Source organism: Martes martes (assembly GCF_963455335.1).
Source record: "Martes martes genome assembly, chromosome: 5".
In the NCBI taxonomy this organism is placed as follows: Eukaryota; Metazoa; Chordata; class Mammalia; order Carnivora; family Mustelidae; genus Martes; species Martes martes.
This window is the reverse complement of record NC_137892.1, coordinates 26,023,905-26,037,420: the sequence shown is the minus strand read 5'-3', so window position 1 is coordinate 26,037,420 and position 13,516 is coordinate 26,023,905. Positions and strand designations below refer to the sequence as shown.

Genomic DNA, 13,516 nt, shown 5'->3' with positions numbered 1-13,516 from the left:
TCTTTGGTTAGGTTTATTCCTAGGTATCTTACGGTTTTGGGTGCAATTGTAAATGGGACTGACTCCTTAATTTCTCTTTCTTCTGTCTTGTTGTTAGTGTAAAAAAATGCAACTGATTTCTGCGCATTGACTTTATATTCTGACACTTTACTGAATTCCTGTACAAGTTCTAGCAGTTTTGGAGTGGAGCCTTTTGGGTTTTCCACATATAGTACCATATCATCTGCAAAGAGTGATAGTTTGACTTCTTCTTTGCCAATTTGGATGCCTTTAATTTCTTTTTGTTGTCTGATTGCTGAGGCTAGGACTTCTAGTACTATGTTGAATAGCAGTGGTGATAACGGACATCCTTGCCGTGTTCCTGACCTTAACAGAAAAGCTTTCAGTTTTTCTCCATTGAGAATGATATTTGCGGTGGGTTTTTCATAGATGGCTTTGATAATATTGAGGTATGTGCCCTCTATCCCTACACTTTGAAGAATTTTAATCAGGAAGGGATGCTACACTCTGTCAAATGCTTTTTCGGCATCTATGGAGAGTATCATATGGTTCTTGTTCTTTCTTTTATTAATGTATTGTATCACATTGACTGATTTGCGGATGTTGAGCCAACCTTGCAGCCCTGGAATAAATCCCACTTGGTCGTGGTGAATAATCCTTTTAACGTACTGTTGGATCCTATTGACTAGTATTTTGGTGAGAATTTTCGCATCTGTGTTCATCAAGGATATTGGTCTGTAATTCTCTTTTTTGATGGGATCCTTGACTGGTTTTGGGATCAAGGTGATGCTGGCCTCATAAAATGAGTTTGGAAGTTTTCCTTCCATTTCTATTTTTTGGAACAGTTTCAGGAGAATAGGAATTAGTTCTTCTTTAAGTGTTTGGTAGAATTCCCCCGGGAAGCCGTCTGGCCCTGGGCTTTTGTTTATTTGGAGGTTTTGATGACTGTTTCAATCTCCTTACTGGTTATGGGTCTGTTCAGGCTTTCTATTTCTTCCTGGTTCAGTTGTGGTAGTTTATATGTCTCTAGAAATGCATCCATTTCTTCGAGATTGTCGAATTCGTTGGCGTAGAGATGCTCATAGTACGTTCTTATAATTGTTTGTATTTCTTTGGTGTTGGTTGTGATCTCTCCTCTTTCATTCATGATTTTATTTATTTGCGTCCTTTCTCTTTTCTTTTTGATAAGTCTGGCCAGGGGTTTGTCAATCTTACTAATTCTTTCAAAGAACCAGCTCCTAGTTTCATTGATTTGTTCTATTGTTATTTTAGTTTCTATTTCATTGATTTCTGCTCTGATCTTTATGATTTCTCTTCTCCTGCTGGGTTGAGGCTTTCTTTGTTGTTCTTTCTCCAGCTCCTTTAGGTGTAGGGTTAGGTTGTGTACTTGAGACCTTTCTTGTTTCTTGAGAAAGGCTTGTACCGCTATATATTTTCCTCTCAGGACTGCCTTTGTTGTGTCCCACAGATTTTGAACCGTTGTGTTTTCATTATCATTTGTTTCCATGAATTTTTTTCACTCTTCTTTAATTTCCTGGTTGACCCATTCATTTTTTAGAAGGATGCTGTTTAGTCTCCATGTATTTGGGTTCTTTCCAAATTTCCTCTTGTGATTGAGTTCTAGCTTCAGAGCGTTGTGGTCTGAAAATATGCAGGGAATGATCCTAATCTTTTGATACCGGTTGAGACCTGATTTATAACCCAGGATATGGTCTATTCTGGAGAATGTTCCATGTGCACTAGAGAAGAATGTGTATTCTGTTATTTTGGTGTGGAATGTTCTGAATATATCTGTGATGTCCATTTGGTCCAGTGTGTCATTTAAGGCATTTATTTCCTTGTTGATCTTTTGCTTAGATGATCTATCCATTTCAGTGAGGGGAGTGTTAAAGTCCCCTGCTATTATTGTATGATTGTCAATGTGTTTCTTTGATCTTGTAATTAATTGTTTTATATAGTTGGCTGCTCCCACGTTAGGGGCATAGATATTTAAAATTATTAGGTCTTCTTGTTGGGCAAACCCTTTGAGTATGATATAGTGTCCTTCCTCATCTCTTATTATAGTCTTTGGCTTAAAATCTAATTGATCTGATATAAGGATTACCACCCCAGCTTTCTTCTGATGTCCATTAGCATGGTACATTGTTTTCCATCCCCTCACTTTAAATCTGGAGGTGTCTTCGGGTCTAAGATGAGTTTCTTGTAGGCAGCATATTGATGGGTTTTGTTTTTTTATCCATTCTGATACCCTGTGTCTTTTGATTGGGGCATTTAGCCCATTAACATTCAGGATAACTATTGAGAGATATGAATTCAGTGCCATTGTATTGCCTGTAAGGTGACTGGTACTGTATATTGTCTCTGTTTCTTTCTGATCTACTACTTTTAGGGTCTCTCTTTGCTTAGAGGGCCCCTTTCAATATTTCCTGTAGAGCTGGTTTGGTGTTTGCAAATTCTTTCAGTTTTTGTTTGTCCTGGAAGATTTTTATCTCTCCTTCTATTTTCAATGAAAGCCTAGCTGGATATAGTATTCTTGGCTGCATGTTTTTCTGGTTTAGTGCTCTGAATATATCATGCCAGTTCTTTCTGGCCTGCCAGGTCTGTGTGGATAAGTCTGCTGCCAATCTAATGTTTTTACCCTTGTATGTTACAGACTTCTTTTCCCGGGCTGCTTTCAGGATTTTCTCTTTGTCGCTAAGACTTGTAAATTTTACTCTCAGGTGACGGGGTGTGGACCTATTTTTATTGATTTTGAGGGGCGTTCTTTGCATCTCCTGGATTTTGATATTTGTTCCCTTTGCCATATTAGGGAAATTCTCTTCAATAATTCTCTCCAATATACCTTCCGCTCCCCTTTCTCTTTCTTCTTCTTCTGGGATCCCAATTATTCTAATGTTGTGTCGTCTTATGGTGTCACTTATCTCTCGAATTCTCTCCTGGTGGTCCAGTATTTGTTTGTCTCTCTTTTGCTCAGCTTCTTTATTCTCTGTCATTTGGTCTTCTATGTCACTAATTCTTTTTTCTGCCTCATTTATCCTAGCAGTAAGAGCTTCCATTTTTGATTGCACCTCATTAATAGCTTTTTTTATTTCAACTTGGTTAGATTTTAGTTCTTTTATTTCTGCAGAAAGGGCTTTTATCTCTCCGGAGCGGGTTTCTCTAATATCTTCCATGCCTTTTTTGAGCCTGGCTAGAACCTTGAGAATCGTCATTCTGAACTCTAGATCTGTCATATTACCAATGTCCGTATTGATTAGGTCCCTAGCCTTTGGTACTGCCTCTTGTTCTTTTTTTTGCGGTGAGTTTTTCCGCCTTGTCATTTTGTCCAGATAAGAATGTATAAAGGAGCAAATAAGATGTTAAAAGGGTTTCAAAGACCCCAGGAAAATGTGCTTTAACCAAATCAGAAGAGACCCCAAATTGTGCGAGGGAAAAAGGGGATAAGAAAGAATTTAAAAAAAAAAAAGAAAGAAAGAAAGAAAAGGAAAACAAGTAAAGAAAAAATATTGTAAGAGAAAAGAAAAGAAAAAAATATATAGATATATTAGACTGGCAACTAGAACAAATTCCCTCACTTAATTTGGGAGTATTTTGGTCTCTTAGTAGGAACTACCTCCCGCAATTTTAAAGGATGAAAAACATATATAAGGGTAGGCATAATGAAGAGATGGAATAAGCCTATAAAGATGAGATTTTTTTTTTAATTTCTAAAAAATGAGTTGATAAAGCAAGTTGGTTGGCAGAATAAAGAAAAAGAAAGTGGAGAGAATTTCTCGGGCTGGAAACTAGAACAAGCCTGGAGCTACATTTAGGGTATATTTTGATCTATTAGAAGTTATACCCCAAAATTTTTTAGAAGAAAAAACCCTATGTGTATACAAATAATAAAGTTAGATACAATAGAGGATAAAATATGACTATAATAATGAAGGTTAAAAAAAGTATTATTTTTTTTGGTAAGGCATTGTTAAGATAAACTAGTTAAAAAAAACGTTAAAAGAGGATAAGAGTTTAAAAAAAGGGTAAGAGTTAAAAAAAAAAAAATTAGCAGAGGAAAAAAGAAAAAAAATATTAACTGCAAGACTAAAGAATCATGGGGAGAAAGCCATGAATTCCTTGCTTTGCTTTCTCCTCTTCTGGAATTCTGCTGTTCTCCTTGGTAAGTGAAGTTGGTCTTGGCTGGGTTTCTTGTTGATCTTCTGGGGGAGGGGCCTGTTGTAGTGATTCTCAAGTGTCTTTGCCCGAGGTGGAATTGCCCCGCCCTCATCAGGGGCCAGGCTAAGTAATCCACTCAGGTTCGCTTTCGGGAGCTTTTGTTCCCTGAAGGCTTTCCGCAGAGTTCCAGGGGATGGGAATTATAATGGCAGCCTCCCAGTCTCTGGCCTGGAAGAGCCGAGAGCCCAGGGCCCTGCTCCTCAGTGCGCCCTCAGAGAAGAGCGCCCAATTGCTCCCATCTCCCTGGTCTCTGGCTGCACCTGGAGAAAAGTGCTCATTCACTCACACTTGGAGAAAAGCGCTTGGTTGGTCCCGTCTCCCTGGCCTCCAGCCGCGTGCTTGGAGAAAAGCGCTCAATCACTCTGTCTCCCTGGTCTCTGGCCACGCTCTGAGCTCACCCAGCCTGTGCCCGGTTCAAGGTAACCCCGAGCTGAGAGCTCACTCCTCGGCTTGGTCTCTGTAGCCAGCTTCCCCGCTCTAAGATCTGCGAGCTCTGCGACACTCAGACACCCCCGATCCTTCTGTGACCCCGCGAGACCTGGGGCTACGCAGATCCCATTTGGGCTTCACCTCGGTTTAGCCTCTGGAGCGATGTCCCTCAGTGGAGCAGACTTTTAAAAGTCCTGACTTTGTGCTCCACTGCTCCGCCGCTTGCCGGGAGCCGGCCCCTCCCACTGCAGTCTATCTTCCCATCGCTTTGGATTCACTTCTCCGCCATCCTACCTTTCAGAAAGTGGTCGATTTTCTGTTTCTAGAATTGTTGCTCTTCTTCTCTTCGGTCTCCTGTTGGATTTGTAGGTGTTCGCAATGGATTGGTAAGCTGTCTAGCTGATCTCCTGCTACCTGATGTCGTCTCAGCCTGCTACTTCTCCGCCATCTTGACTCCCCCACCCACATCATCTGATTTTTAACAAGGACAGAATCATGGGCCGAAAAAGTACCAGTCTGGTCAACCATGTTAACAACGATTATCTCTAAAAAACTTACAAAAAAAGAGGTGATTGCCTGTCCTTTTAGTATTTTACTGGAATACTGCTAATAGCCTCACCCACACATCACCTAGCTCTTTATAGGAAGGCATACTTATTTTTTGTCCTGTCACCTGCTCTTAATTAGGTCCAACCTCTGTGACAAAAGGTGTTAATTTCCAGATTTTGTTGTGATCAAGATGCACATGATTTCTGTCCAGTAGAAAACCTAACGATTAAGGGTATGGTTTTACTTTTTCTGTAGGACATTAATTAGTTATGCCTCTAATTCAGCAAGATTATTTGAGAGCAGCTCCTGTTGGACCAGGCAAACACTGTTGCTCTAATTCTCTTGTGAACCAGCTTTATCATCTTGCCAGCTCCCTCATTAAGCAATTAGACAGTTCTGTCATATTTTCATTTTACATCCGTGTGAGAGTCATGCCTTTAATATTCTGAAGATTATATTTTGACAACAACTTGATTGACTGGTTGAGCCAAAAAGACAGCATTGGTTGGGTTTTCCAAATAGCTGTGCCACTCCTACATACAGGCACCAACGTAGTAAGAAAGTAAAACAAAATTAAAAAGAAGATACATAGGCATCTTATTTTCAATGAAAAGTTACCACTGATTAAAAAAAAACCTTCTAGGGCGCCTGGGTGGCTCAGTGGGTTAAGCCGCTGCCTTCAGCTCAGGTCATGATCTCAGGGTCCTGGGATCAAGTCCCGCATCGGGCTCTCTGCTCAGCAGGGAGCCTGCTTCTCCCCCGCCGCCTTCTCTCTGCCTGCCTCTCTGCCTACTTGTGATCTCTCTCTGTCAAATAAATAAATAAAATCTTTAAAAAAAAAAAAAAAAAAAAAAAAAAAAAACCTTCTAGGTTTTCCATCATACCCACAGCACTCATGGAAAGAATGCTAGAGCACGGACTGAGGTTCCAGAGGGTAGGGAAGCTGGCAACAAAACAAGGAACCTCTAACAGCATGACTCATACCTTGGTTTGGAAATGGATTCTGTTTCCTTCCTTCCACATCTCAGTTTGTAGAGTCTGTCCTGGATATACCGGTTTTGCGAAACGAACCTTGAAAAGAAATGAGTTCGGGGGTTACATGTGTTTCAGAATGAAACCTTCCTGTTTGTGGGGAAAGAAATTCAGATGGACGTTAGAGAACATAAAAGAAAAGAGAGGTTTAAATACATTTCAGTTCATAAAGGAACAAAAATAGAAGTATAATTAAAATTAGATAATGGATACAGTTTGTATTAAGCTAGTTTATCTTCCAAAATAAAGAGTCCATAAATAGTCTTTAATCTTGATGAAGAAACAGAAGCATCATCATGAGGAGAGTGATACAGGTGCCCCCAGAATAAGGTAAAGGATCGGGTCCACAGTGGTACTGCATGAGCCTGGGGAGTAAGATCGGTGGGGGGGGGGCGCCGTGCAGGACAAATGAACGCCACTTCTTATCTCCTCACTTTCTATACCTCTGTATTTGTTCTGTGTACATCGGACTGCATAATCATACAAGTAGTTATAATAAAATGAAAAGCATGAAAATAACCAGTGTTCTTACAGGCAGCATATCAGAAAATGCATTTTCACTGCTGCATGGAGCACAAATCGATAAAAGCTTCTGGAGCTCTCTGACACCATCTTAAACTTTGTTTTCAGTGTCTGCCTTTTGACGTACACCTCTGCAAAGGTACTGTGTGCAGAGCTAGGGGGTAATTTGGTAATTTATAAAGGATGAAAATGTGCAAATCGGTAAGCAGCCATCAAGCTGACATAGGTGTACGTTTATGAGAGTTCTAACACAGCTACTTAACATTCTTCATTAAGCTAGGGGAAATTACACAACAGTGAAAAAAAATTTTTTTTTTTTTTTTTTGAAAAAAAAATTTTTTAAGATAAATCTCAAGTTTCTATTAATGCATATAGGCTGACGTGTGTATGCTGCTGAGATTACAATTGCATATGATATCCCTCACGGTGCAAGTGTGAGAGATATTTGCAGCTGCAACAGGAACACGTGCTAACTGCCAAGTCAGTGAAATAAAAGAAACATGCATTGTTTCAGTACACTACCTATATTCAATGAAGTCACTAAAACTCCTTTTCTTTTCTAAAAAAAAAAAATGAACTCATGTTCAAATTACACAATAATAATAAAAAATTACACAATAATACAGATATACCTTAATTGCCTTGAATCTCGACACATCATTATCTGCAAACTGCTTTAAAACATGCCTGGCAGAAAATCCAAATGTACATAATCCATGTAATATGGGCTTGTCAAAACCTAAATAAAAGAAAGAGAATTTGGATAGACAGAGGCACATTTCCTGTTTAAAAGCCAAGGAGAGTTAATTCAGGATTTCAAACAGCACTCAGAGGAATTATACTATCTATTTTAAGCAAGGTGGAAAAGAGTTTGTAAAAAATACTTCCGGGGTGAAACTATGAAATAAACAAACTGAGAAGAAACAAGAAAAGAACGCATGTTGGAGAGGTGGGAACAAAAAGCACTGTTCTGTTTAGCTGGGGCTGTAACCATGAACTCCTGCACACTGGTGTCCGTACCAGACGATCCTTCCCTCACCTCTCAGTCCCTTGCTCTCTCCTCCAACATCCCTGCCTGTCAGGGTAACTCATACACGCACCCACACGATCCCACTGAAACCCTGCGCTCACTTCCGTCCTCCACCATCCGAATTACGAACTCCAAGCACACCCTCCTCTTAACACTACATCCTGCCCTTCCCGATGTTTGGCATAAAAGTGTTAGGAGAGGCCTATTTTTAAAATATTACTCAAACTAGCTCTCCTAAGTAGCAATGTCTCTCAGATGACGGAGATAGTAGTTTTCATGGGTATGTACCATGAGCAACTCACCTGAGAAAGCAGCGAAGTTAGGATCGATGTGTAAGGGATTCCAGTCGCCGCTGAGGCGGTACAAAGCAGCCTGCGGAGAATAAATTATAAAAGTAACAAGCTATTCTCAGTAACTAGTTTCTAAGAACACATTAAAAGAAAAACAGGATATATGGTCGGTTATTATATAAGAAATGTATTCTAATTGAAGCTCTGATTTAAAAAATAACATTTCTAACACAGAAAGAGGAGCTGTAAATCAAATACATTTTGTAACACTTGCCACTGAAACCAGCTGGGGAGGAGGGAACCTGCCAGATAATGGGAAGGGGAGCAACGAACTACATCTGGGTCAGGAGCAAGTCACGGAAACGACTCCGTCAATCTACTCTCATTAAAACACAATGAAGATAAGGTACGTATTTACAGCCGCTTCTAACCAAGCAAAATTTAGGCCAACTTTCTTAATGGGGTACTTTGAACTGAAGCCTGTAAACCAATACTAGACACATAAATATCAAAGACGACCGCCGAGGGGCTCCTGGGTGGCTCAGTGGGTTAAAGCCTCTGCCTTAGGCTCAGGTCATGATCCCAGAGTCCTGGGATCGAGCCCCACATGGGGCTGTCCACTAGCTGAGAAGTCTGCTTCCTCCTTTCTCTCTCTCTCTGCCTGCCTCTCTGCCTACTTGTGATCTCTATCAAATAAATAGATAAAATCTTTAAAAAAAAAAAAAAAAAAAGACGACCGCCAACTTTCACCCTCCTGGTACCCCAAATCCCAAGCATGAGCTCAGCCTTTAAGAAAACAGATGGACAAGTTGCCAGGGAGATAAAATTTCTGCTTAGTCCAGATTTTCCTGTCACTTCCTCACTTTGATGAGGCAGGATGAGCAGAAAGATACAGAAAACAATAGGGAAAAAGGTGCCATAGCTCCCAGCATTTAGCTTGTTTATTGTTCAAGCCAGAGAGTACTTTTCAGTACTGATGGGGAGAGACTTGCCAAAAAGCCAACAGTAAGTATTCCAAGTATCTCTATGGGATCTGCCTCAGTATGCCTGCCCTTTCCCATCGGTTGCTACCTCAGGCTTTTCAAGACTATTAAAATGCTGCACAAAGACTCATCATGTCAGCATATATGACTTCCTTAATTACCAGATTCTTATTATTTTTAATTATTGATTATTCTTTTTTAATACATTTCATTTCTAGAAAACATTTTCCATAATGTACAGGAAAATACCATTTCTTTTAAAATATGCTTTGTACAGTTTTAATAAGCTCTTTCTCCTCTCCATCACTCCATATAATACTTCTATAAATGATTCATTTTCTCAATGACTCAACATTGTTCCCTTTATATGACCTTCTAAAAATAACTAAATATAAATCAACAATTATCGTAGTGTAAGATATCATATAGTATAGTTGCAAGATTCTGTGTAATATGTTAGCGGATTAAGTGATAATTTTTAAAAAGCATTTTGCAAACAATAAAACATTAGGCAAATATATAGGACTGTGTTGCACAGAAATGAAAGCAAAGATACATTTCAGAGCCTGAAGATCAAGCTGTCGAACATGATGGATCATGGGCTTTGATACCACACAGACCTGGGTTCAGATCCAGCTCTGCCATTAATGGGCACATTTCCTTACCACCCTGAGCCTCAATCTCCTCACTTAAAAAACTGAGAGGTAATACAACTCTTACAAAGCATTATCCTTGATAAATATTTATACCTCAATAAATGTGAGCTATTATTATTATTTTAAAAGGCATTAACAACAGGCTCAAAGTAGGTGAGTAAATGCTTTATTCATTGTCTTACTGAGGACTCTACCCTGGGAAACAGTCTTTCAGATTGCTCTGAAGAACTGTCCCAAAGCTTGTCAGCTCAAGGGATCATATATACAAAAGGGAGAAAAGGAACACATGCTTGCCAGCACTTCTCTGAACACTTGCACGTCACAAGGTATAATTTGTTACAAATGTAAAAATTAAGGTTTTCTGATTTCTAAGCAGATACGAGAAAGACGCTGCAGTCATCTTAATACATGATGTTTCTATATATCTGACTGTTTAAAAATACTGCTTGCATGTCTCAGTTTAACTGGTTTTTTGGTTCCTCCTTTTTATTTCTCCTTGAGGTCACCTGAGATGGTCACAGGAGGCTGACATCAGTCACCTACGGCAGTGTCTGTGTACAAGGATACGACAACCAAGTTTTAAGATTAGTACCAGTATTCTTACCCCACAGATATCCTTCCTATAAATGAATAACAACTAATTCTCCTAAAGAAATCCTATTAAAGGAATATGAAAATTTTCATATTATTTCAATGATAGTACTGCTTCCTATAGATGGCAAAGACAGAACAGAGACATCATGAGACATGACTAAAGTCAAGGGACTGGATGTTTTACTAAATTCAATCATAAATGCCAAATAACCGTTTTCCAAATAAGGAACACCGTCAGGGCTTACTTTCTGAATATTTGGACACTCATATTTCAACTTTCAGAAGGAAAGCTGAAATCTTGTTTCATGTTTCATCTCTGTCTAGATACAAAAATCACTAAAACACAAACACACACATACACACACAACTAAGAGAAACAGCTATAAATTGCCTTACTTGTATATTATATGTGAGTGGGAGGATCCTCAACATATCAATAAATTAGTTCTTAATTTTATTTTTAAAAAAATTGTATCATGAAGCTAAACTAAATGCTAAATCAAAATGCTCAGAAATGTGCAGTCAAATCCGCACATGCTCCAAAAAAGCATACATATCACCATGAAGAACAAATAAAACTGCACAGATCCCAAGACTACGGACAGTGTAACCAAAGACGGAGAACACTGCGAACTTCAAATTGCTGTAAGCAGAAAAATAAGCACCAATTTCCAGCACAGCTACCCTCTGAGCATCCTCTCAAACCTACTAGAGAGAGCGGTGGGGGCAACCAGGGGTGCACAAAAGCAGTATGGAAGAGAGGAGAGGAAAAGAAAGAAAAACCACTTCCAGAAAGTCCCCCTTGAGGAAAAAAAAAAAGGTACTGAGGAGAATCCTGAAAGATGAGAGCACTGACTACAAAGAAAAGAATCAGAAGTGCATCGGCCTCCAAATGGCAGTTCAGAAAGGCAACATTTCTGGGGGAGAAAGGATAAAACAAAGAAGTCCCCTTTCAAGACTGGATAATGTAGGGAAAAAGCAGCAAGATAGGAAATTTAATATAAAGAGAACTAGAAAAATTTTATTAGTAAAACAGCTCCTGACACTGTCCCATTCCAAAAAGCCATCTTTCAAAGAAAACACACTCTGCCACGTTGACAGAAGCAGGAGATCCTGAATTCCTTAACGAGATCATCTCGTTAACTACCACAAACTACCTGTTTTACCCATAAACTGCAAACAGGTAAGCAGCCTCCATCTGTAGAAAGCTACTGTAAGACTAAAAGAGGAAGTAAGAACCAAAACATTACAATAAATGAAATTTCCCCAAACAAAACAACTACCAAACAGAACAAAACTCTAACACAACATTCAAGCATTTGGGGATATGAAACAAACACCATGAATCTAAAACTCAAAAACTAAGAACACCAAATGGACAAAAAACATGAAGGAATGAAATAAGAATTAAACTCAGGAAAGAAAGGGAAGGGGGGAATTCTATCAGTAAGGAAGACTAAATTAGAAGATGCATATGGGCTCCTGGGTGGCTCAGTCAGTTAAAAACCTGACTCTTTGATTTTGGCTCAGGTCATGATCTCAGGGAGCCCACATGGGCCTCCACCCTCAGTGGGGAGTCTGCCTGAGATTCTCTCTCTCCCCCCTGACTCTGCCCCCACCCCTGCCTCAAGTAAATACAATATTTGAAAAAAATATAAGATGCCTCGAGGAAAACATATTCAAATCAAAATGTAATAAGGGGCATAAAAGAAAGGGAGGGAAAGAACCAAGAGAATAGAAATGAGACCAAGAGAGAAGTAAAAAAGGCAGAGACAAGTGGTTAAAAGAAGACAGAATAAGATCCAACACACATAAAATTAAAGTAATTAAAGAAGAAAAACAAAATAATGAATGAGAACTACTATCTAAAATTATGATCCTAAAAAACTTGCTGAAAAGAAGATGTAAATATACCTATTCAAAAGACCTACCAGCGGCATGGGGAAATTGACCAGGAATAGGCAACGATGAGACACAGCACAGTTAAACTATTAGGCTTTAAAGATAAAGAAAAATAGCAGCACCTGGGTAGTTCGATCAGTTGAGCATCCAATTCTTGATTTTAGGTCATGATCTCGGGGTCATGAAATAGAGCACTACATGGGCCTATGCACTAAGCGTGGAGCCTGCTTGGGATTCTCTCTCCCTCCACCCTCCCCCACTGCCTGCACACTCACTTACTCTCTCAAAAAAAAAAAAAAAAAAAAGATAAAGATAAAGAAAAATATCCTAAGGGCTTCAAGGATAAAGACCAAGTAACTTAGAGAAAGATAATTAGCTTGGCATCAAAATTGTCAAAAGCCACATATGAAAGCAAAGTAACAATGGAACACCATTTCTGAGAAACTCAAGACTTCATATCCTTAAGACTTCATATCCAACCAAGTTGTTCTTAAAGAATCTAAGGTATAGGAAAACAGTTTTAAATACACAGGAACCAAAGGAACACAATACACGTGAGCCCTTCTTGGGGAACCTACCACAGGAGGAGCTTTATCCAACATGGAGGTGACAGGGCAACATTTAGCAAAAAGGAATGATATACTCATTTGCAAATCTAAGACTAAAACAAAGATAGGGACAACAGCAGAAGAAGAATTTTTACATGTTAAATGTTCTGAAAAAGTAAAATTAATGCAGCTCAAAAAATGGGAATAAGGGAGAAGAGAAACAAGAAAATAAAAGAGGCTCTTTAACTGTAATACAGGAAACAGGTAGAAAACAAAAGACAACGATAAAAACTGGAAAACCGGGATGCCTAGGTGGCTCAGTCTGTTAAGCCACTGCCTTCGGCTCAGGCCACAATCCCAGGGTCCTGGGATCGAGTCCCGCATCAGGCTCCTTGCTCTGCAGGGAGCCTGCTTCTCTCTCAGCCTCTGCCTGCCACTGTGCCTGCTTGTGTGTGTGCGCTCTCTCTCTCTCTGTCTGACAAATAAATAAATAAATAAAATCTTTAAAAAAAAAACAAAAACAAAAACTGGAAAACCACAGAGTAATAAGCAAGAAAATGAGGCACAAAGGGTATATAAAAAGGTGTGTACCAAAGAGAAAGGTTATGACTTCCACTTGTGGCCATGACAAAATATCCCTTCTACTGTCAAAAACTAGGAAAAAGAGGGACGCCTGGGTGGTTCAGTTGGTTAAGCGGCTGCCTTCGGCTCAGGTCATGATCCCAGCGTCCTAGGATCGAGTCCTACATCAGCTCCTTGCTTGGCA

At 39.4% G+C, this 13,516-nt stretch overlaps 1 protein-coding gene across 1 annotated transcript in view; it reads right to left on the bottom strand.

Moving 5' to 3' along the window:
- Positions 1 to 13,516, bottom strand: part of HSD17B4 (hydroxysteroid 17-beta dehydrogenase 4) — a 104,687-nt gene that overhangs the window by 19,708 nt on the left and 71,463 nt on the right. Inside the window, exons 18-20 of the mRNA XM_080804999.1 lie at positions 8,080 to 8,149; positions 7,380 to 7,486; positions 6,178 to 6,264 (exon numbers count right to left, since the gene is read on the bottom strand). Coding sequence (XP_080661125.1) covers positions 6,178 to 6,264; positions 7,380 to 7,486; positions 8,080 to 8,149 — 264 coding nt within the window. The remainder of the gene's footprint in view (positions 1 to 6,177; positions 6,265 to 7,379; positions 7,487 to 8,079; positions 8,150 to 13,516) is intronic.